At 42.4% G+C, this 22,190-nt stretch overlaps 1 protein-coding gene across 1 annotated transcript in view; it reads right to left on the reverse strand.

Annotated features, from left to right (window-relative positions):
- The window catches only part of NUB1 (negative regulator of ubiquitin like proteins 1), a 28,175-nt gene that overhangs the window by 4,997 nt on the left and 988 nt on the right, over positions 1-22,190 (reverse strand). The window contains 11 exon segments of the mRNA XM_079151618.1: positions 2,649-2,801; positions 3,392-3,499; positions 4,323-4,509; positions 9,740-9,846; positions 11,649-11,740; positions 11,904-12,086; positions 13,852-13,867; positions 13,869-13,923; positions 14,968-15,026; positions 16,341-16,508; positions 20,630-20,747. Coding sequence (XP_079007744.1) covers positions 2,649-2,801; positions 3,392-3,499; positions 4,323-4,509; positions 9,740-9,846; positions 11,649-11,740; positions 11,904-12,086; positions 13,852-13,867; positions 13,869-13,923; positions 14,968-15,026; positions 16,341-16,508; positions 20,630-20,747 — 1,246 coding nt within the window.

A 22,190-nucleotide genomic window follows, 5' to 3' on the forward strand; every position in this document is an offset into this window, starting at 1 on the left:
GGTTCCTGCACATCGCCCACTTCCCACCTTTTATTCACACCTCCGTGTCAGATGCCAGCCTCACCCTCTGGAAACTCCAATTATAGTTTCCTCCATTTATACTCTAGAAGGCAAAGAAATGTGTACGACATGCATGCACGAAAACCCTACCACCAGGGAGGATCCAGGCCGTACCTAACCCGAAACTGCAAACAAGCTGGGGCCTCAAGGACACTCCTGTGATCACAAATGCTGTATCTGGTTTATTTTAACCACGTAGCCACTCATGAGAAAATCACAGTATTCTGGAACATTTTACTTAACAGGAGTGATGAGTACTGCATTGACATATTCTGTACACACACCTTAAGTGGGAACTGGGTTCTGAAGTCGGGTGAGGAACGAGCTGGTTAAACAGGCTGTGGGACCTCCTAGGGCCGGGGCTGCTCCCACAGCTTAATACCGCAGCACCACAAGCAACCTTGGTTTCTATGGTCTCAATGTACTCAGGACCACACGGTACAAAAAATACATGCTTTTAAGAATTACCCATGATGCTGAGCTCCACAGGATGCCTGCAGTGAGAGCCCAGAGAACGAGAGGGCCGTTTTACCTTGCACCCCAGCTCCTGTTTGTCCTCCCAATATCCATCCTACCCCTCCCTAGGCTGTGGGGGTTGACCCAGCTGCCCTGGCGGTTCTGAATGGTCTATGTCAACATCCGCTGCCACAGGCCTAAGCCAATTGGGTCCCACATTCCCTGGCCTCTGTGAGGAACTCAGGACTTCCAGGATTCTGAAAGCACAGGGGAGGCAGCACGGCAGGCCCCGAATCAACTAAGCCCAAGCCAGCCATCTTCTGGGCTCTTCAGAGGAGCAGGCCAATAAACCCCACACCCTCCCTTCCCATGAGGACAGACTCAGTTCCTTTAACCAAAAGCATCCTAACTACAACATCCACTGAAGGGAAAGAGAAGCAGGCCCAACTACTCCAACTGCTCCATGGTTGCCGGACTTCCTTAGTGTTTTCTCCAAGGCTAAAAAGGTGTCGGCACCTTACTTTAGAAGTCAGTCTCTGAGCCACAGTCCACACTGTAAAATGAGAATTATCCACCCTTGGCCTCACAGGTAGTCAGAGGCAGAACTTAATGACATAATTGTGAAAATGTTTTGTGAACTATAAAGTATGACAGAATATTTTTCAAATGACTTCATTTTAAAACACCAGCTTTCCAAATACTAAAGAAATCTTTCCCACAATGAAGTAACAGCAAAGTAATAAGTGCAATGTCACAAATGTCTGCTTTTTTTTGATCCTGAAGATTGAACCCAGGAGTGCTCCACCATTAAGCTACATCCCCAGTCCTTTTATTTATTTTTTTAAAATATGTTTTGAGATGTTGACAGACTTTTATTCATTTATTTTTTATATGATGCTGATAATCGAACCCAGTGCCTCACACATACTAGGCAAATACTCTACCACTGAGCCACAATCCAAGCCCCCAAGTCCTTTCATTTTTATTTTGGGACAGCACCTCACTAAGTTTCCCCTCCTGCCTCAGCCAAAGTCTGGGACAACAGGTGAAGCCACTGTGCCTAGCAATGTCTGCCTCTCTGTCAGTACTGCATTAGACCACATAGCCAGCGAACACACGGAGCCTCGCTTTTTCTTTTCTTTTTTTTTTTTTTGGTGCTGGCGATTGAACCCGGGGTCTTGTGCTTATGAGACAAGCACTCTACCAACTGAGCTATATCCCCAGCCCCAAGCCTTGCTTTTTAAAGTTACCACCTTTACCCACCACTGACTTCCACAGCAAAACCAGTGGACCATGACTGGTGGTGTCATACCTGTGTCAGGAGAGGCGACACCCGAAACAGCCCTTTTGACTGGCAGTCATGTAATACAACCCATGAATCCACTCCCACCCAGGGCCAGGCAGGCCAGTGACAGCGGGCTTTCCTGTCCCCTTCTAACAGTTCCACGGGCTGCTTTTCCTCCTTTAGGATTACCCTAGTGTTCAGCAAAAAGGGAACCAGGGGATACATATGTGAAGATTCCAGAGACTGCTGTGACTGACTGAAGTTCACAGCTAGACCACTCTGTGAGAATCTAGTGCCAACTTCGTGTTTTGGACAGAAGAGAAGTGGTCCTATTGCTAACAGCCCATCATCAGTTTTCTGGACCTCAGCTCCTCTGCTGAACAGCTAGCATACGTGAAAACATCTAACTCCAAAATTCTAAAGCTCTCTTTACTTGTCTCACGTAATTGTAGCTTTGTAACTGTGCTTTCGTAACATGATGTTACTTGTTTCTATGGTCTGACTCTTGTTTCTAGGCAAGAATACAATCCCAAACCATCATTCTCACCCCCTGGGAAAACAAAGCCCCCCTTAAAATGGTTTCAAGAACTACACATGGTGTTTAGAGAGAGAGGGGAGACTGCTTGTGTACCCTGCCTGAAAGTTGATGTCATCAAGAACCCGAGTCACCCCTTCCTTCCTGATCTGGAGTGGTAAGGAGATCCCATTGCTAATGCTTCTTATGGGATCCCCTTTTCGTTCCTTCAAACCTGAGGGAGCTCAGGCACTTCAGAATCAGGCTCACTATGCCTCACCCTCCCCCACCTCCCCAAAGGCACAGGCCTTAGCATGCATGTAAGGCAGATACCTCTCTGCGGTTGGAAATATGTGTGGCTGCATGATCCACATTCCCTTCACAGGCCCGCAGGCCCAGCCGCGCCTCCTGGGCAGTGAACCCCAACTGCAGCAAGTTGTGCACTTTCGATGGGTCGATGTACAACTCTTTAAAGAGACAGAGCGCCTACAGACAGGGAGAAATGCAAGAATCACATGACTATAGGAACCTTAAAGCCCAACACATGCTAAAGCCTAGAGGAATTATTGTAGGTCAGATCTTAATAGAAACTCCAAACTCACCCTACTATTAACCAGAAAGAAGGGAAGCAGATGATGCCGTCTTTGCCTCCCTAACGCACCCATATCACAACGCGTGCGAACAGGTGGTGTGGTGCCCAAGTGACAGCACTGTTAGCTCCTCCTTCTATAATAAAGCTGAGGCCTGCTCCGACTCTCCAGCCCCTCTGCTGGCGGCAGAGGCAACAGGAGCAACTGGAATGCTCCGCAGAGCTGCTCCTCTGCTTGCCTGCTCACCTGCAGCCTGCTGGGTGAAAGGACAGAAACTTCTGTCCCATTAAAGTCACCTCCTTTGAAGTGTCCTTATTACAGCATCTGGCCTGAATCCTGACCAATACAAATGTGTTTACAGTATGTGAGGGAACGGAGCAGGAAAGAGATGCATGTTCCAAGTCACAAACTGCCGAGTTTCTGAGCACTTCGCTTCTGGGGATCAGGAAAAGGCAGCTGGAAATGGCTACAGCTTCCTTCCCTTACCTTGTTGAGATACTCGCGGGCCTCCTCTCCATTACCACTGTGGTAGTTTCGGATCCCCTGAAGCAAGTACAGTCTCAGAAACAACACCTTCTCTTTCCCACAATTTCCCTAAAGTTATGGGGAAAAGGATAAAACCGGCTTATTTGTAGTCATAGGTGCACGACACTCACAGCCGCAGGTCCGTCCTCCCGGGGGGCAGGCTGGCAGCACTGACGTAAGCGGAGCAGCACTACTGCCAATGGCACCATGAAGGCCCTGGGCACGCGGGCGCAACGCAGGGTCAGGATGCCTCTCTCAGGCCATCCAGACAGTGGCCACTCTGCCTACTGGAGAAGGTGGCGAAAGCTCAGACCAGGCAGAGGCTCTCGTGCCATATGGGATCCTGAGGACTTGAGAGAACAGCAGAAGAAGCCTTACTCAAGTCAGCTCTTGGGTTCTGACGGATTCCAGTGAACCGCTACTCCAGGAATGTCTAATTTTTTTTTTTTTTAAGTTGTGATGGACAAAATTTTATTTATTTATCTTTTTACGTGGTGCTGAAGATCGAACCCAGGGCCTCACATGTGCTGGGCAAGTGCTCTACCATGGGCCACAACCCCAGCCCCGGGACGTCTATTTTTTGCATTGACATCTGGCATCAGATGCTACTGAATGTAAATAAATCGTAGACACTGTCCTGGTCAGGGTTATCATGAGTGTGTGTGGGGGTGTCCATGACCAGAAAACTCTGTTCCCCTGGGCTAAATACAGACCAAGGAAAGAGCCAGACTTGTAAATCACTTAACAATTTCTAAAAACGTAGCTTAAAAAGAGCACACTGCATACTATCAGATAAAACCCCTTTTGGCAGCAGTGTAAATACTTTAGGAGGAATAAATACAAATTCCAGAAATGGGCTCAACAATACAGAAAACAAATGACAGTAACATACTTTTATGTGAACTAGCCGCTGGTGATTTTCCCCATAACAATTTTTAAAACATTTCTGGGCCAAATTTAGCTTCTTTTCTGCGTCGTCAAGGCATTCCAGTTGTTCCAGGCGGAAGTAACACCACACTATATCCAGCTGGAGCACGGCATAGTTATCCACGGTGTCCAGCAGCTCTCTGCAGCACTCACTGGAAGGAGAGGGGACCACGTCACAGACAAGTGGCACTAGACACCTTTTTGGGAATATTGGAATTCTTTCCTGGTTCTTGATGTGTTTGAAAGATTGCTCAAAAACAAAGATCCTAGCATTTACAAAGGGAGCTATATTTATCATCTGAATCTTTCCAATGGGGAAAAAATTAGGGCTCTGGAATAGCAGCCTAATACCAATGCCCTAGGATGGACAGATGGACAGACACATGCACGCCCCTTGGCAAACTGGCAAAGAGGCCTCACAGGAAGCAGAATCCAAGGCCACTGTCAGCACTCCTCAGCAAACAGAAGAGACCAAGCTCTAACCCAGTGGCTGCCAATCTTGACTGCAAATCAGAAGCACTGAGACATGAGGAATCTTTGTCTTTTCTCTCTCTTTTCTAGACCAACAGTAACAGAAGTCTCTTGGGGAGGGGCCTAAATGCTATATTCTAAAATCTCTAAGGCCAATTTTAATGCCCAGGAAGAGTTGAGAACTACTGCTTTAAAGATAGAACCCCCCAAATCACTTCTTACTAAGACTGCCTAAACTGACAGAAGATTCTGATAAGGCATTCAAGCTCAATCATTTTCAAGCTGGGAGGGAATACATTCTAGAAAACACCAGCCCTGGCTAGCTGATTTCTGAGGGCCCATGTATAGACTGAAGGCCACTTTGCAGCTGAGATAGTCGGCTGAATCCAGAAAAAAGGAAGACAGATAAGAAAATAAACAGAAGTCAGTTTGGTCCAGAAAGAATGCAGATTCTTTCTGCATACCATTATTAATTTGGATTTTAAGTTGTGATTATATTAAAATTCATAATGCAAATCTAGATCTTAAGTCTTCAAAAAGAAAGAATTCCTGGAACCATGAATTATATACTAAGAAATTTTAAAGGATTTTCTGTTTTGTTATTCTACTAAAATAAGACTGCTTTTATATCAAACCATAGAGTGCACATTTCTCAAGCTTCCTGTCTTGCTTATCAACATATGTCAGAAAAGAAAAATTAAGGGAGTCTGACTTTGTCATTTACTCCTTAAAACAGTGGTCTCCCAAGGGAGGGCCTGCATGCAGTCCAGTGGGGGCAGGAACAATGTACTCAATCAGTTGCTTTATATTTATTTGTTGTCTCTCTTTTCTAACATTTCTACTCTTTGTGAATGCTTGATGAGGTACGAGCCATATTCCATGCACGTGGGCACATGGGTGTAGGACCAGTGAGAGGCACTTTCTCCAAATCTGCTGCTCAGCCTGAGAACTTGATTTCAAGGGAAAAGGAAGGAGTCTGTGAATTGTGACCCAATCTTTTACCCAAGAGAGGACCTCCTGATCTGCCTCCTGCCATATTCAGGTTTCTGGGAGAGATGGTCTTGCTACTCACAGGAATGGACATTTTGTTACACTTTTCAATTTCCTACAGGTGTGAACAGACTCATATTCAATAGCATCTAGACAAGGACAGAAATGGCCTCATTTCAGTTAAAAATAATGTGTGCTCATTGCCAGTGTGACCCAGAACTGAGTATATGTGCAGCAAAAATACGTCAGAGCACAGAACTCCCACTAGTGGGGTGTATTTTATTCTATTTTTTTTTGGAACTGGGGATTGAATGCAGAGCTCTGTGCATGTGAGGCAAAGGTTTTGCCACTGAGCTACATCCTAGCCCTATTCTGTTGACTTTAAAAAATCAACTTCTACATAATTCTGAAAGTGCTAGGCCTTTATTTGAACCTGGTCCTGTGAGTTGAGAAAAAAATTGTTTTTTGAAAACCTAGAATAAAACTGTGTTTGAGTTTGTGGTGTTGGGAACTGAACACAGGGCCTTGCACATTTCAGGCAGGAGTTACACCACTGAGCTACACCCCAGCCCTGAGAATATCTTTATTAATATTTCTTTGGTTTACAATTTTAGGAGCTTTAGTATTCAACACTGCTGCCCGGTGGTGGTGCACACCTTGTAGTCCCAGAGATCTGGGAGGCTGAGACGGGAGGGACTGTAAGTTTGAGGCTAGCCTGAGCAACTTCACAGATCAAACAAAAAAGACTAGGGAAGTGGCAAAGTGCTTCCTTACCATGCATGTGACCCTGGGTTCTATCCCCAGTACCACTAAAACAAAATGAAACAAGACACTGTCAATAAATTCTCACAATGAAGCAACATTAAAATAAACGTATGTCACTTGTTTAAATAAAATCTGCTGAGCCTCACTTTAGAAAAACTACCATCTGTTTGGGCTTACATGGATGATGATAAGGATTACTGTGGCACTGAAGACGGAACCCAGGGGGTTAATCACTGAGCCACATCCCCAACCTCATACATTTGTCAAGGTTTTGAGGTGCTTCAAGTGAGAGGGTAAAGCTAGCCCCTGTTACTCCATGCTGGCTGAAGGCAGAACTCCCATTTTCAGTTTTAAATAGGGAGGAGGGTTGGGGAGGCAGCTCACTGGTAGTGCGTTTCTAGTGTGCACAAGCCCTGGGTTCAATGCCCAGTACCACAAACCAACAAGGCAAGCAGCTATTCTTGGTCACACTACCCATCATACCCCAAGATGTGTAAAGTTGTGAGAGAACTTCTAACTTACTAGGGGAAGGCAGGGGGGAAAATCAAGTGAGAGAGAAAAAGGAACAAGTTTCCTGCAGCTAGACTGCTGGCTGGCATCACAATTGGTTATCTTTGGGATGAGGCAGAAATCACACAAAAAGAATGGTAACATATTGGCCAGAATCAACAGATCCTCAGGAAACGAACACTATTCTCCACTGCCGCAGTGGATCTGAAATGTTCCACAAAGGCTTGGTCCTAAGGTGGTGGAAACCTCTAGGAGCTGGAGGCTAGTGGGATGTTTGAAAGCATTGGTTGGGAGTGTGCCCTGGAAGGGGACTGTGGGACACCAGTCTCTGCTTTCTAGCTACATGGAATCAAAGGGCTTCCTCTGCCAACCCCCCACCTCCCCTCCCGCATGATGTGCTACACCAGCCACCACAGGTCCCAACCAATGGGCCAAATAATCATGGGCTAAACCTCCAAAACTGTGTAAAAAGAAACCTTTCCTCTTCATAAGTTGATTATCTCAAGTGTTTGTTACAGTAATGGAAATCTGATACATCTACTTAAACAGAATTAACAACTACTATGTGATTATTGTATCTAATACCTACTGAACATGTTGATGTACTATGAACTGAAGATACAGTTATTTCTATTCAGATGTTCTCTTGGGATTTGAAAATTATTTTAAGGATTTGTCCACCATAGAAAGATTAAGAAAGACTGACATGGATGAATTCAGATCAACCATTTCTTGATAACTGGTAAAGCTGGAGGATGAGTACATAGGGGTTCTAGTACCAGTTTCTATTTTTATGCCTATTGGAAATTTTTGATAATTATAGGAACGATTAAGGAAGACAATGAAACATTCACCTGAATTTGAAGGACCCAACTTAAGAATCCAGTGTCTGCGGCAGCAGAGAATAAGCTGCCACTAAGAAGGAAGCAGGTACAGACACAGCAGGAGGCCCCAGAGGTGCCCAGCCCTGTCCTCACTGTTTCCAGTCTTGCTCATCTCCTCCTAAATATCTAGGACAATAAAACTTCTTTGTGGAAGTTAAGTTGGGATTTGTTTAAGACTCAAAGGCAGTGACCAAAGCAGCCAGCAAACTACAAATGTTTGTATTTATTTTTTTAAGTGTAGAGGATTATCTTGGGAATTTACCAAACTGGAAAGAAGTTCACACTAAAGTTAATTTTCTTTTTTTTTTTTTTTTTTTTTTTTTTTGGTACTGAGGATTGAACCTAGGGGTGCTCAACCACTGAGTCATATCCCCGGCCCTTTTTGTATTTTATTTAGAGACAGGGTCTCACTGAATTGCTTAGGGACTTGATAAGTTGCTGAGGCTGGCTTTGAACTCTCAATCCTCCTGAGCTGCTGGGATTATAGGTGTACACCACTGCACATGGTTGAAGTTAGTTTGTAATCATTTTCAAATATCAAATCTACTTTACAAATGTTTAATATGCAGAGATAACACAGTCTCTAAATTCCATTTCCTCTCCTATTAGGAGCTGCGTACAGTGGTGCACACCTGCAATCCCAGCTACCTGGGAGACTCAGGCAGGAGATTCACAAGGTTAAGGCCAACCTGGACAACTTAGCAAGACTCAAAATAAGATTTAAAAAAAGGGTTGGGGATTTAGCTTAATGGTAGGACACTAGCATAGTATTCATGATGCCTTGGGTTTCATTCTTAGTATCATGAGGGAAAAATAAAAAAGGAACCAGACTCTGGAAAATTGCTGATCTTGTTTGGAGAATTATCTCAGAAATGTCTTTGTGCTCCAGTAATGAAGTCTACAGAGACTATCAGGATCATGTCAAAAGGGAAACAGCAACCTGCTAACAAAGATGGCAAACTCCCATACCAAAGTTTGAAAAATACCAATGTGTTAAAATCCACTAGTTAATATTGATACTTTTTTAAAAAAAGAACATAAAAATGGACTAGTCACCATTAGGGGACTGGCTCATTCTGAAAATAAGGAGAAAAGAGCCAAGTACTTTGATTTCTTTTTTATGTAAACTGTATCTCAGCAAAACCAAATAGTTGATGAGGAAAAAAATTTTGTGTGTGGTACTGGGGACTGAACCCAGAGGCACTCTACCACTGAGCCACATCCCTACCCTTTTTTATTTTCAGACAGGGTCTTACTAAGTAGCTAAGGCTGATCTTGAATTTGTGATCCTCTTGCTTCAGCCCCCCAATTTGTTGAGATTACAGAGGTAAACCATCATGCCCAGAAAGGAAAATATTTTTCAGAGAATTCTAACAATAAATGCAGAAGGAATAACAGAGTATCACCATTTTGCACACCCTAATGAAACAATGGATTTGGGGAACAATCATCAGCATCTATATCAAAACCATCAGGTGACACACTCATAGGGAACTTTATAACAGACAGGTCAGGCTGGGGCAGGGAGGAAATGATTATTGTAAAAAAAAAAATAGGTGCAGATGCTTATAAGATTCTTTTTTGTTCAGGGACGAGAGGTCAGTTAGAAAAACAATGGGAAGAAACCACTCAATTGGTCTACTGCATAACTAGTCTTTCACATCAACCACTCTCAGTCTGAAGCCACAGGGAAGGGAGGTGCTGGGCATAATTTGGATCATCTTCCTTAAAACTGGTTTCCACCAAGTACAAAAGTGCCTACCAGAAATACTTGTCAGCGTCCAAAAGGCATGGCAAGGCTATTCCATATTCTTTTCTTTTCAGGAAAGCTCTGCCCTTCTCATGATATCCCATAGCTAACATAAGGGCCTAGGAAAGAATATGGATTTTTAAAAAATCACTTTAAAAATATAATAAAACAAATTATATTAAAAGCATATTAGTTCTAAGGAAAACCAAGTAAGATGAAAACAAAACAAGATCACAACTCAATCTAAAAGACAAAATGAAGAAAATATAATTGAAGTTTAATTCACTTAAATACTGAAGCCAAGCCCTCCATTCACCTACTGGGCACAAGGAGCATCTGTCCCCCCTTTGTTTCCACCAGTTTCTCCTGTTGTCTGCTGACTTAGGTCCATTCCTACTATTTAAAAAAAATTTTTTTTTAGTGTCAATGGACCTTTATTTTATTTATTTATATGTGGTGCTAAGGGTCGAACCCCTTGCCTCACACATGCTAGGCAAGTGCTCTTCCATTGAGCCCTAGCCCCAGGCCCCATACAAAACTGCACCCATTCATTCTTATATCCTCTTTTTTAAAAAGTGGGGTTTTTTTGTTTGTTTTGGTTTTTTTTTGTTGTTGTTGTTTTTCAGATGAGGCTTCATTATGCTGCCCAGGCTGGTCTTGAGCTCTTGGGTTTGGGTTCAAGTGACTCCTCCTCACCCTCCCAAGAACCTGGAACTATAGGGCAGGCCAGCTTGCCTGGCAATCACTTTCCATTCTTAGTCATCATGGCTTTTCTGAAATATATGTCAACTCTAGTATTTCCAAAACTATTTTTAAAAGATTGCCACAGTTTGGATGATTGTCCCCCAAAGACCCACATGCTAAATCAAGCCTTGGTCCCCAGGATGGTGCAATGGGAGGGGTGGAGCCTCGTGGGAGGTCCTTAGATCGCTGACAGTGTATTCTCTAAGGGGACTGTGGGATTCTGGCTTCCTCCTTGTTCCACTTTGCTTCCTAGCTGATAACATGCACAGTCTTGCTCTGCCACATATATCCCCATGATGCACTGCCCGCCACAGGCCCAAAGCTAAGGGGCCAATTGATCAAGAACTAGAACTTCCAAAACTATAAGCCAAAATGAACCTTTTCTCTTTATAATTATCTTAGGTATTTTGTCACAGTAAAGGGAAGCTGTCAAAAGTGATCCACCCAGTGGCTCAGAGGCTGACAGGAGGATCATGAGTTCAAAGTCAGCCTCAGCAACTTGGTGAGACCTGTCTCTAAATAAAAAATACAAAGTAGGGCTGGGGGTTTGGCACAGTGGTTAAGTGCCCCTGAGTTCAAACCCTGGTAATCCCCACATAAAAGAGACCCCAAATTTTTTTGAAGCTCATTAATTTTTTTAGGTTTGAATTTTTATATAATTTAAATCTTACAAAGGTTTTTTGAAAAGATCTAGATGTCATCATTTACTCTAAAACATCAGTAGGCAAATAGTTACCAACCTTTAAAAAAAATAAAACTCAATCCACTCATAGTGCAAACATCAATCCAAAATTCTGATAATTAAAGCTTAACTTTAAGCCAGGCATGGTGGTGCAGACATGGCTATAGTCCCAGTTACTCAGGAGACTGGGTCAGGGAGAACACTTTAGCCCAAGAGTTTAAAACCAGCCTGAGTGACATAATGAGACCCATCACAAAACAAATGAAATCCAAAAAAACTTAAAAGTCTTAATTTTAAACAGAATAACTTAAATAGCAAAACCTACTTCAGATTGTCTCTTAAGATGGATAAACTAAGATTAACTGGACCCCTTGTCATTAGAGTTCTTCATTAGAGGAAGCTTCTGGGCCCTGGCTGAGAAATGATCAACAATACAAAACCACCTCTGTTCTCACAATAAATCCAAGAAAAGCCCACATGTCTCCTAGTACTTACTTTTCTTTGTGATGGAGGGATTTTGATTGATCGGCCTGTCTGGTTTGCTATGTCTAAGTACGGTGTAGTTTCTGGATCCACTACCATCTCAGCTGCAACGAAAGCAAAAGAGCTCTATTAATTCAGGGTCCAACAGCAGTGACAAAGTTGCAAATGTCAAGACTGCAGGGAAGAAACTCCACAAGGGATGTGCACAGCTCCCAACCCCCCTTCATATATCTGAGTGAGGTGGCAAGTTCAGAGCTCTGCTGATACCTCTCTCTGCCAGGATCTCCAGTCCTCTCTTTGTCCTCTGAATTTGTTTTTCTTTAAGTTCTGCCTCGTTCTGTTCTTCTTCCTCTGCCTGGAAGTTCTTCCTCACATCCTCTTCAGACTGTTTAAGCTCCAGCACCATTGCCTTTACATTGTGAGTCACTCCTTGCTCTTCCAGACTTTTCCCTGTGTCAGAATTGTGCATCACATACAGTCATGGGGAAATAGTCCATTTCCTAAGTTAAATGGAGTTCTTAAACTTGCATCAACACTTATAAAACCAGAATGCCACATAATTGGTAAGAATATGCTTAAATTTGTTTGTGTTACTGTTAATAGTATTAAAATCATCCAGTGGAAAGAGACTCAACTAAACTCATCCTTTCCAATTTACTTTATTCTAACTAAGGCCATACTGAAGCAACAAATATTTGAGAAACTATTACAGGGAGAGCTAGGAAGTATAAAAGAAAGAAACCAGAAAGTACAATTAATACACAAATTTTCCCACTCTCTGAGAAATAATAGACCCAACTCACAGTGATGGACAGGAAGCCTCTGCACAGTAGTGCACTGTGAGAGGTGAGTTCTTGTCACAGTTAAAAGCAAAGACCATGGCCTCCTTCCTTGTCTAGCTGCGATTCTGAGTGAACTACTTATCTTCCAGGACTCAGTTTCCTCATACACAGAACAGAAAAAAAGATGATGGCAGAACTCAATGAAACAGAACCAAGGAGAAAAGGGACAAAATCAAAAGCCAGCTCTTCAAGATTGTCAAAATATAAACCTAACAAAAATTATGCCAAAGAGGCTCTTATGCAAACAAAATGAAAAAGTAAACACAGATGTAAATGTATTTTAGAATAACAAATACTATGTGCTATAAACAGATTTGAGCACATTTTGGAAATCTTTAGTTGGACAGATGAAAGTTCTCATACTTTAAGCTGATATACAAGAAAATGTAGACTATCCCTGCAGTCCAGATGCTGGGGAAAGTACTTTTTTAACAAAACATGAAATGTAAAGCAAGGGATTTCATAACATCAAAATCAAGGATTTCTGTCCAATGAATAATACCACAGCAGAACAGAGACAAGATGACAGAGAAGAGGTATCTGTGATGCATAAATACACAGTGGCAAACAGCTAGAGATGGCACTGGAAGGGAAGGCAAGAGTGGGCTGTGAAGGGCCATTGTGGAGAGAACTTGATTCCTGAGGCCCCAGGAACCCACTGGAAACCCATCAGACCACAGGATCTGCCAGAACCACCAGAGGCTGATGCCTCCCCACCTCCACTCACCCTCCCTCAGAGCCCTCCCCTACCAGCCAGTGACCTCTGAGGCATAACCGTGGATCCCTTCCCAGATCCATGCCTTTCCATTTCCTTAGGAGAAACATTCCAGGACACAGGAAGGCAGGCCTAGTCCCGTGAATCAACAGCCACACTCCTGGCACCTACAGCTGGAGAAGCCTGTGGTGGGGTGGCTGTCCCAGGCGCTGTCTGACGCTTAGCAGTGCCCTTCCTTTACCCACTAAAAGGAGCAGCACCTCTCCCCACCACTAAGTTACGACAGGGAGAATGAGCCCTGGCTGGGACCCACAGCTGTGACCGTCAGCATCGCTTTCTGCAGCGGGCCCCCTTGTTTGGGATCAACATGAGGCCACATCAGCCAGGGCCTCGCCAAGCCTTCCTTCTCAGCACACAGACTTTATCTGACCTGTGATGAACATCTCTCTTCCCCACTAGCATATAGCAGGCAGTGAGGATTTACTGGAAAGCTGTTTCTGCTTTATATTTTTATTTAGTGAAATACAAAACTAAGTTAACTTGGGATTATATAATAAAGCTAGATATTTTGAATATATGAAAATCAAGAAAAAAATGAAAGACATTATTTTCTACATTAGCTTGATAGGAAAATTCTGCATTCTCTGCCACAGCATACCTAGTTGAAGCTGTTTTCTTATTTATGACAATCTTGATGTAATTTTCTTGAAATCCAAAGGTTTCAGCTATTCTGCAAAATAAAATCAGTGAAAACTGTAGGAAAGCAAATTTATTTGTTATCCACTAAAAGATCTTGATAATAACCATTTTATAACATCTTACTCAGAAACACGCAGGATTTCAACTTACTGAATCGCAAACATCACTGCACTTCAATAAAACTGGCTCTCTAGGTGGGCAATTTGAACTGTGTAGAAGACATGGCCCTTTTTCCAACTGTTTTACTACTAATCTCATGCAGGGGGACCACTGGCTGTCTGTCCATTTGAGCAGGAGGGCCTTCATTGCACACCAGGAGAAAATCTACCCTGTGCCTTCCAGGGTCTCCCTGGAGGACTCACAGCAGGGGTTGTTGTTTCCTAGATCTACTCATGGGTGCTGAATGAATGTTGCATCTTGAATCCATCCCTAACTGCCCTGAGGTAGATCAAAATGGAGACAATCAACTGAAGAAACACACTGGCTAGATAGCCTTAGAGGCTGTAAAACACCATGTAAAAACATTCAAGTAAGGACTGGAGTCTAACTCAGTGCTGGAGCACTTGCCTAGCATGAGTAAGGCCCTGGATTCCATCCCAGTCCCACTAAATAAATAAATAAAATATACAAGCAGATGAAATAATCAACTAGGGTTTTCACTAGCATGTGATAGGTAGGTCAGCTTTTTTTTACCATATGGGTCTGAAATCAGCCAAAACACTTTGCTAAGGATCATAGACGCTTCTGGTGCACTAAGGCATGGAATTCAAAACCAACCCTGTGATGCCAAGCCATCCCTATTTCTACCCTATTCCTTCATTCATTTCTTCATTCCCAAGTACTCCTTCATAGTGGCCAGTCTCCATCCCACCTCAAGCTGCACTAGGAGCAGAGAAAAGGGTGCGAGTCTCAGGCCGCCACTGCCTACACTTGAGTCTAGATGAGTCATTCCACCACAAGACGCAACTTCTCTGACATACAACGGAGGATGGGACCTGACCAGCCTCGCTTACAGGATGGTCCCAGACAATCTGGTGATTCAGTGTAAAGAAGGGCAGAGCTCACAGATACTTACTTAGACCTCAAGTCTCTGCCAGTAATATGCAATCGGGTCTCCAGTAAGTTTTTCCTGTCCTATTTAAAAACAAAACAAACAAAATAAAATGTACTTAAATTGAATACCACTGACAGCTATTACCCTGCAGCCATGCACCACCACCAGGCAGGGCAGCTCAAGGGCCTGTCACAGGGCCAGCTATACTCATAACTAAACCAGAACACTTTTCTGCCATCATCCCCCCAGCAAACACAGTGTCCTGCACTCCCATTTATTCGCTTTTTCTCCCCAGTCCCTGCAACTATTAACTTACCTTCCGTCTCTGAAGAGTTGACCACTCTGGACATTTCAGGTAAGCAGGATCATACAACATGTGGCCTTTCCACTCGGCATGTCCTGCTCCCTGCCTCCCCCACCCCCCTCAGTACTGGTCCTGGGGACTGAACCCAGGGGCACTCTACCACTGACGTACAACTCCAGCACTTCACTTTCAAATCTGACACAAGGTCTTGCTAAGTTGCCCAGGTTGGCCTTAAAATTGCAATCCTCCTGCCTCCGTCACCCTAGCTGCTAGGATTACAGGTATGCCCCACCATGCCTGGCTTCACACAGCATGTTTCTGAAGTTCACCCAAGTTGTTTTTGGTTTCTTTTTGTTCCTTGGGGTTTTTTGCAGTACTGCAGAGTGCTCTACTACTGAGCTACTGCCTCAGCCCACCATGCTTACATGTGTCAGTTCTTCCTGCTTCATTACTGCTAAAGAGTTATCCACCACAGGCTGCACCACGTTTATTTATCCATTCATTCACTGATGGATATTTGGGTTATTTCCCCCTTCTGGCTATTATGAACAGTGCTGCTACTAACACTGACATATAAATTTTTACATATACATTTTTATTTCTTCTGAGAATGATTAACATTGGTTGGTCCTGAGAGGCATCTCTGTGAACCCTGCCTCACTGACATTTTTGCACTCGAACTTCTGAGGATGTGGCCCTGAGACGAGGTGGCCCCACCAAGGTCCCTTGGCCTGGCTCAAGCACTCAGTGGTTGCCCTCTGACCTCCACCAGAATAGGAAAAAGATAAATTCCTTTCAAACATGTCCTACTGCATAGGGTTCTAGAAAACCTGATGTCTACTTTGACTTCCCAGTATTTCTAACCATTAAGCTAGAATGAGAACATGACATACATCTGTGATGTTCTGGAGGTCCAAGAGCAGCAAGCCTGCTGTAGGAAGATGAACATTAAGAGTCCAGAGCATCAACCACCAACATGCAAAGTAACTTAAGTATTTTTAACTTTGGATTATAGCTTTACAAAAACAATAATATATTTGATCATAACACAAAATATTGGTCCCTGTGGACACTCGGGGAAATTACTCACTTTTCTTAATCTTGAAGGTAAAAACACCTCAATTGTGGCAACCCCGGTTGTCTTGTAATTTTCATTTCCTGTTCCTCGTTCAACTGCTTTGCAACGTATTTCTTCTATTATCTTTTCTACTTCATTTTCACAACATTCTAGTTTGTCAGAGTACTTCTTAGCAAGATCCTAGAAGGAAAATCAGAAAAAACAGCTCAATATGGTAGCAATGCAAAAAAGGCCAAACCTAGGAGAGGGTGGAGGACTCTAGGGCAGTGAGTTGCGATGAGCAGAGGTCCCCACTGAAATCCAATCATGGCTCTCAGAGCAGATCCAGGGAAAAACATCTACAGACAGACAGGAAGACAGGCTCAATAGAAAAGTAAAAGTAACTGGAACTATTCTAGGGGGAAAAGAAGGGTGGGCCATGACTTCTGTGACCCCAATATTTTAAGAGATTGGGACAGGGATGTAGCCAGGGGCAGAGTGCTTGGCTAGCATGTGTCAAGCCCTGGGTTCAATCCCCAGTAGTGCAAAAACAGCAGCAGTACAACAACAAAATATTTTAAGAAATTATTTTAAGGAACTGTGAATTGTTAAACACCACTGGAGGGAAAAGAAGAAAAAAGTAGAGAAAACATTCTGATTTTTCAAACTCGTGAGAACAAGTTGAATAACCATCTCAATTAAAAGTTCTCAATCAATGATACTGGTAAATAAAATTATTTACCAAGGAGAGCTTTAGAATTCAGAATAAAAATTTAAGAAAACTTAAGAGACCTCAAAAAAGAATGTGAACTAGTTATTACTTAGAGAGAAACCACTATGTTCTCTTCCATCAAATATCTGCACTAGTGGCTTAATATCTTATTAAACATCTTTTAAAGCAGTAAATACCTAAAGTCCATGCTTTCATTAAATTTATGATGCAATACTATGCAGCACTAAAGACGATGTTTAAGTGTATATTTATGACAAGAAAGATATTCATGGTATATACAAAAGTTATAAAAAGTCAGAATATTTTATTTTTAAAATAGTAAAAACCTATCCGTGATACAGTTTTTCATAGTCACAAAGGAAAAGACTGGGAAAAAACAATATTGATGATGTTTAATGTGTTTTTAAAAATGTATTATTTATGCTTTTGCATGTAGTTACACTCATGTACCACATGACTACATTATGGTCAATGGTGGACTGAGCACAACAGTGGTCCCCTAAGAGACAGTGAAGCTGTCACATACCCGTAACCCCAGTTGCTCTGGAGGTGAGGCAGGAGGATCGCCAAGTTTAAAACTCAGCAACTTAGCAAGACCCTAAGCAACTCAGTGAGACCCTATAAATAAAATGCCAAAAGGGGCTAGGGGTGTGGCTCGTGGTTAAGCGCCACTGTGTTCAATCCCTAGTACCCCCACCAAAAGATATCACGGAGGTAAAAAATTCCTATTGCCTCGTGACTTCATAGAGTAACCCGTCACGTCTGCAGTGATGCCAGTGTAAACAAACCTACTGCACCGCCAGTCATACAAAAGGACAGCACTTACAATCATGTACAGTAAATCTGCTTGATAGTAATAGTGATTGTTACTGGTTTACTCAGGGTACTGTGCTTTTTATCATTATTTTAGTATGTACTCCCTTTACTTATATTTTTAAACAGCTTACTGTAAAACAGTCTGCCATGCCAAGCTAGCAGCAGCCCTCTACATCTCATAGAAATCCCTAATGACACACTTCCCAAAACTTACCTGACATGAAGATGTATTATATGGGCTAAGCTGCCTTTAATCCCCAAATCCAAAATCCCAAACTTTCTGAGTGCTAACATTATGCTCAAAAAGTTTCAGATTTTTGGATCTCGGAGCATTACAGATTTAGGATTTTTGGACTAGGGATGCTCAACTGGTAAAGTCTGGGCAAATATCCCCAAATCAGAAACACTGAAATCTGAAACACTTCTAGTCCCAAGCATTTGGGATAGAGACACTCAACTGATAAATGTTTTTTTTTTAACCCAGAAGTACAGTACTTTTTATCACCAGAAAACATGTAAGTCTTTTAAATAAAATACTTTAAAAAAAATAACTTTCTATAATTTTCTAGAAAACCTAATGACTAGTGAGGGTGTTAATTTTTTTTTTTTTTTTTTTTTTTTTTTTTTTTTTTTTTACCTCTTGACACCTCTGGGACCTACGGTTCGGTTCAGTTCTGACACTATCTACTTGGAGTCAGCATTAGACCCCACAGGCTAGAGGGCCCAAACATGTGAAAGGTCCTCACTTCAGGCCACAGGTGCCGAGTACCCAGTTCCCCGTTACCCACACTTCTGTCCCACTTAGCTACAAAGTTCCAATCATCCTCCTTCCAGGTTTAATAATTTGCTGGAATGATTCAAAGGACTTCTATTCTGGTTCATTCTAAAGTACAGAAATGAACATTCAGGTAGGGTATGAAGGTAAGGTCTAGAGGGGCTCTGAGCAGAGGAGCCTCTGCCCCACAGGGCTGGGGTCCCAGCACGTGGATGAGTTCGACACTTTAGAAACAGCTGTGCTGTCACCTAGGTTTTTATGGAGTGTGAGTACACAGGCATGACTGATTAAACCACAGACCACTGGAAGTAAACTTGCTCTCCAGTCCCTCTCCTCTCCCCAGAACCTAGAGGGTTGGCCTTAAATTTCCAAGGGCCTAATCAAGGGGCATGGTCTTCCTGGTGGCCAGCCCTATCCTAAAGTCATCTGAAAGCCACCAAGTCTCATCAAGACAAAAGACACTCCTACCACCCTTCCCACTGCTGTAAGAGTCTTAGCTCGCCAGGAACCAGGGACAGGGACAAAGATCAATATCTTATCATGTCACACCCATTTCTGGGCCCATAAGCTATAAAATTCAGAGCATGAGCTGCAAAGAAGGAAAGGTGATGCCTGTCAGGGACAGAGAGAAAAGAGAACTGAGATCCTGATGCCCTCTGTCACCTTCTGATGGCACTACTATGTTGCTTCAAAGGACAATTTAATGTCCTCACAACAACCTATGGTCCCTGATAATGTTACCTCATGTTCAGGATACCCAGACTCAGAAAGCAGAGAAGACTGTGCTAGGATGTTCCAATATGGGAGATTTCTGTCAAAAATGAGTAAAGATTCTCTGCTTAGAAAGGCAGGCAAATTTCAGTTTCTTGAAACATCATGTAAAATAATACCATTTCTGATGATGTCATAAAAAACCGTTAGAGGGCTGGGGTTGTGGCTCAGTAGTAGAGCACTTGCCTAGCATGTGTAAGGCTCTGTGTTGGATTCTCAGCACCACATATAAGTAAATATAATAAATGTCCATTGACAACTAAAAAAAATAAAAAAATAAAAAGTACTTGGAAAAACGAACACTGATGGCCATAAAGAAACTGGGGGAGGGGAGCAATTGTTTGATAGCAGAGGATGACATAAGAAGGACTGAGAAACAGACCATGCAAGGTGGTGACAATGGCACTGGTCCTCTGCACTGGCAGGTCAAAATTGGGTCCCAAGTGAGGAATTTTATGTTACGCAGTGAAGGCACTAAAAATACGATATGCTTCCCCTGGCTGGAATATGAACGGTGTTCTCCAAAGGCCTGATGCCCAGCGTGGCATGACCTCAGGCGATGGAACCTTATGGGTGGGGCCTATGGGAGGTCCTTAGGTCTTTGGGTATGCTCTTGAAAGGGATTATGGGACCCTGACAGCCCGGACCACCCTCTTTAGCTTCCTGGTTCATGAGGTGAGCACTTTGCTCCCCCACTAGCTCCTATCATGATGTGTCACCCTTGCAGAGGCCCAAAGCCATGGAACCATTCAATCTTGGACTGGACTGGAACCTCCAGAACCAGGAGCCAAAATAACCCTTCTCTTTATATAAATTGCATCAGATCCTCTGCTATAGCAACAGAAAATGAATACAATCCCTGAGAAATTAGGTAACAAAGTTAAATTAATAAAATTCCAGTAAAAGGGCTGGTGATGTAGCTTAAAGGTGGAGCGCTTGCCAAGCATGCGTAAGGTCCTGGGCTGATTCACCAGCATTTCCCCCTTCTCTCTCTCCCTTCCACTGCAATATATATACACATACACATATAAATATGTATTTATCTGAGGAAACAAAAACCAAGCTTTTAATTCCTAGTAAAAAGTGGTGATCTGCCCATCACTATTGCTTTCAGTGATGCCCAAAGTTTATATGGTCCTATCTGGCAAGTTCTTGTGACTTCAGAATCTTATTTCCCAAGGAGGTTTATAACACTGCTAATTATTTACATCTTTAAAGAAAAAATACCTTTAATGCCAAACCAACTTCTTTATTTTCATCTGTATACGGAGGTTTCCAAAGCTGAATCCTGTCTTCCCTTAAAAACTGGGTCAATTTTGCTTGAAGATATTTCTTCTGTGCCATCCTTGAAAGCAAAACTATACATCAATAAAATCCCATCATATTTTTAATGTTTTATAATATACCTAATATGCTCAGGTGTTTTGCAGAGTAAGCAGAGCTCCTTTCCACCCCTCCCTCTTCAATTTAATCTAAATTACTAAGATTTTTAACTAGCTCTAGACTTTTCTAAAAAATATATAAAAATATATGTTCAATTATATATAATACAAAACATATGATTCCAAAGTTGCTATTACGTTGTGAAGATTATTATACTTTTCTATATCTTACCTTGCCATTATTCTGTAATCTATGAGAAAAGATAAAGAAGAATACCTAAAGTAATAAATCTCTTTAGGCAACTAAATATAGAATTGAAAATTCAGTTGTACTTAGGTTAGTTTTAATATAAAACAAAAGACCAACCATACTGGTAGTTAACATAAAGAAAGGCCAGCTTGAGCCATAAACTAGCAATAATAAATATTCTTTATATCTGAATTTATATATTCTAAATTTATTTACACTGTCTCTGCACTTTGTCACACAATTCCTTGCTGTCTGTCTGACCCAAGAATATAACTACTTCTCTCTTCCCAAGAGGCACATGTCACGAAGGAGCTGTCAATGCACCCCAAACTAGCACAGCCACTCAAAGGGGTGTGTGAGAGCTGGCAGGCATGCTACAGTGCTTCCAGGCCTGCCAGATCAGGTAAGTAGTAAGGAAAGTAAAAAGTTATCAGCTCCCGGATGATCAAGATAAATTCTAGGGCTGGGGATGTAGCTCAGTTGGTAGAGTGCTTGCCTCACAAGCACAAGGCCCTGGTTTCAATCCCCAGCACCACAAAAAAAAAAAAAAAAAAAAAAAATTCTAGGGAGCAAAAATATACACACAAATTATAACCTAGTAAGCAACATTTTTTTCTATCGAGGGCTGGTATTCATTCTCCCAAACCTAGTTCACCTGATTTTTGAATACGGTGTGGTGGCTTAAATGTATTCCACTAACAAATATTAAAAAAAAAAAAAAAAAAAAAAAAATCAGGGAGGGTGCCCCGTGCACCTGAAGTAACCCAGTAAAGAATTCTACATTTTCAAGCATTAACAAACTACTTCTCACAGCAAAGCACAGCAGGAGTTAGTAGTCTTAGTTTTTCAAATGCAAATAACTTAAAAGACCACCTTACAGTTGGGCACAGTGGTGTACACCTGTCATCCCAGCCGTTCTGGAGGCTGAGGCAAGAGGATCTCAAGTCCAAGGCCAGCCTCAGCAATCTGGTTAGATCCTAAGCAACTAAGGGAGACCCTGTCTCAAATTAAAAATTAAAAAGGGTTGGGGATATGGTTCGGTGATTAAGTGCCTCCCGGTTCAATGCTAGTGCCAAAAAAAAAAAAAAAAAAAAAAAAGACCATTTACATACTACTCATAAATCTTCGGAAATTCTGAATTAGAAATCACATGGGC

Source organism: Sciurus vulgaris (assembly GCF_902686455.1).
Source record: "Sciurus vulgaris genome assembly, chromosome: 8".
Classification (NCBI taxonomy): Eukaryota; Metazoa; Chordata; class Mammalia; order Rodentia; family Sciuridae; genus Sciurus; species Sciurus vulgaris.